The 237-nt window shown below is 56.5% G+C and overlaps 1 protein-coding gene across 1 annotated transcript in view; it reads left to right on the top strand.

Moving 5' to 3' along the window:
* The window catches only part of LOC119590499 (synaptogenesis protein syg-2-like), a 72,102-nt gene that overhangs the window by 51,444 nt on the left and 20,421 nt on the right, over positions 1 to 237 (top strand). The window contains exon 5 of the mRNA XM_037939149.1: positions 11 to 191. Coding sequence (XP_037795077.1) covers positions 11 to 191 — 181 coding nt within the window. The remainder of the gene's footprint in view (positions 1 to 10; positions 192 to 237) is intronic.

The following is a 237-nucleotide window of genomic DNA, read 5'->3' as shown; positions in this document are numbered from 1 at the left end:
TTTACAACAGCCAACATACTAACCCCCATAATGCGCTCGGGCCAACCTCTGCCCACAGACGGTCCTGAAGAGGCGGTGGTGGCAGAGCGGGTGGTGGTGGACGAGGAGGGGCCTGCCACCATTCTCTGCAGCGCCGAAGGAAACCCCACACCTAATGTAACGTGGACGAGAGACCTGGATTGGGATAACAGGTGAGTGTCAGGGTTGTGCACGGGAATCGCGTTCGAATTTTTGTTT

Source organism: Penaeus monodon, chromosome 27 (assembly GCF_015228065.2).
Source record: "Penaeus monodon isolate SGIC_2016 chromosome 27, NSTDA_Pmon_1, whole genome shotgun sequence".
In the NCBI taxonomy this organism is placed as follows: Eukaryota; Metazoa; Arthropoda; class Malacostraca; order Decapoda; family Penaeidae; genus Penaeus; species Penaeus monodon.
Note: the sequence above shows the minus strand (reverse complement) of the source record. Positions and strands in the feature narration are given on the sequence as shown.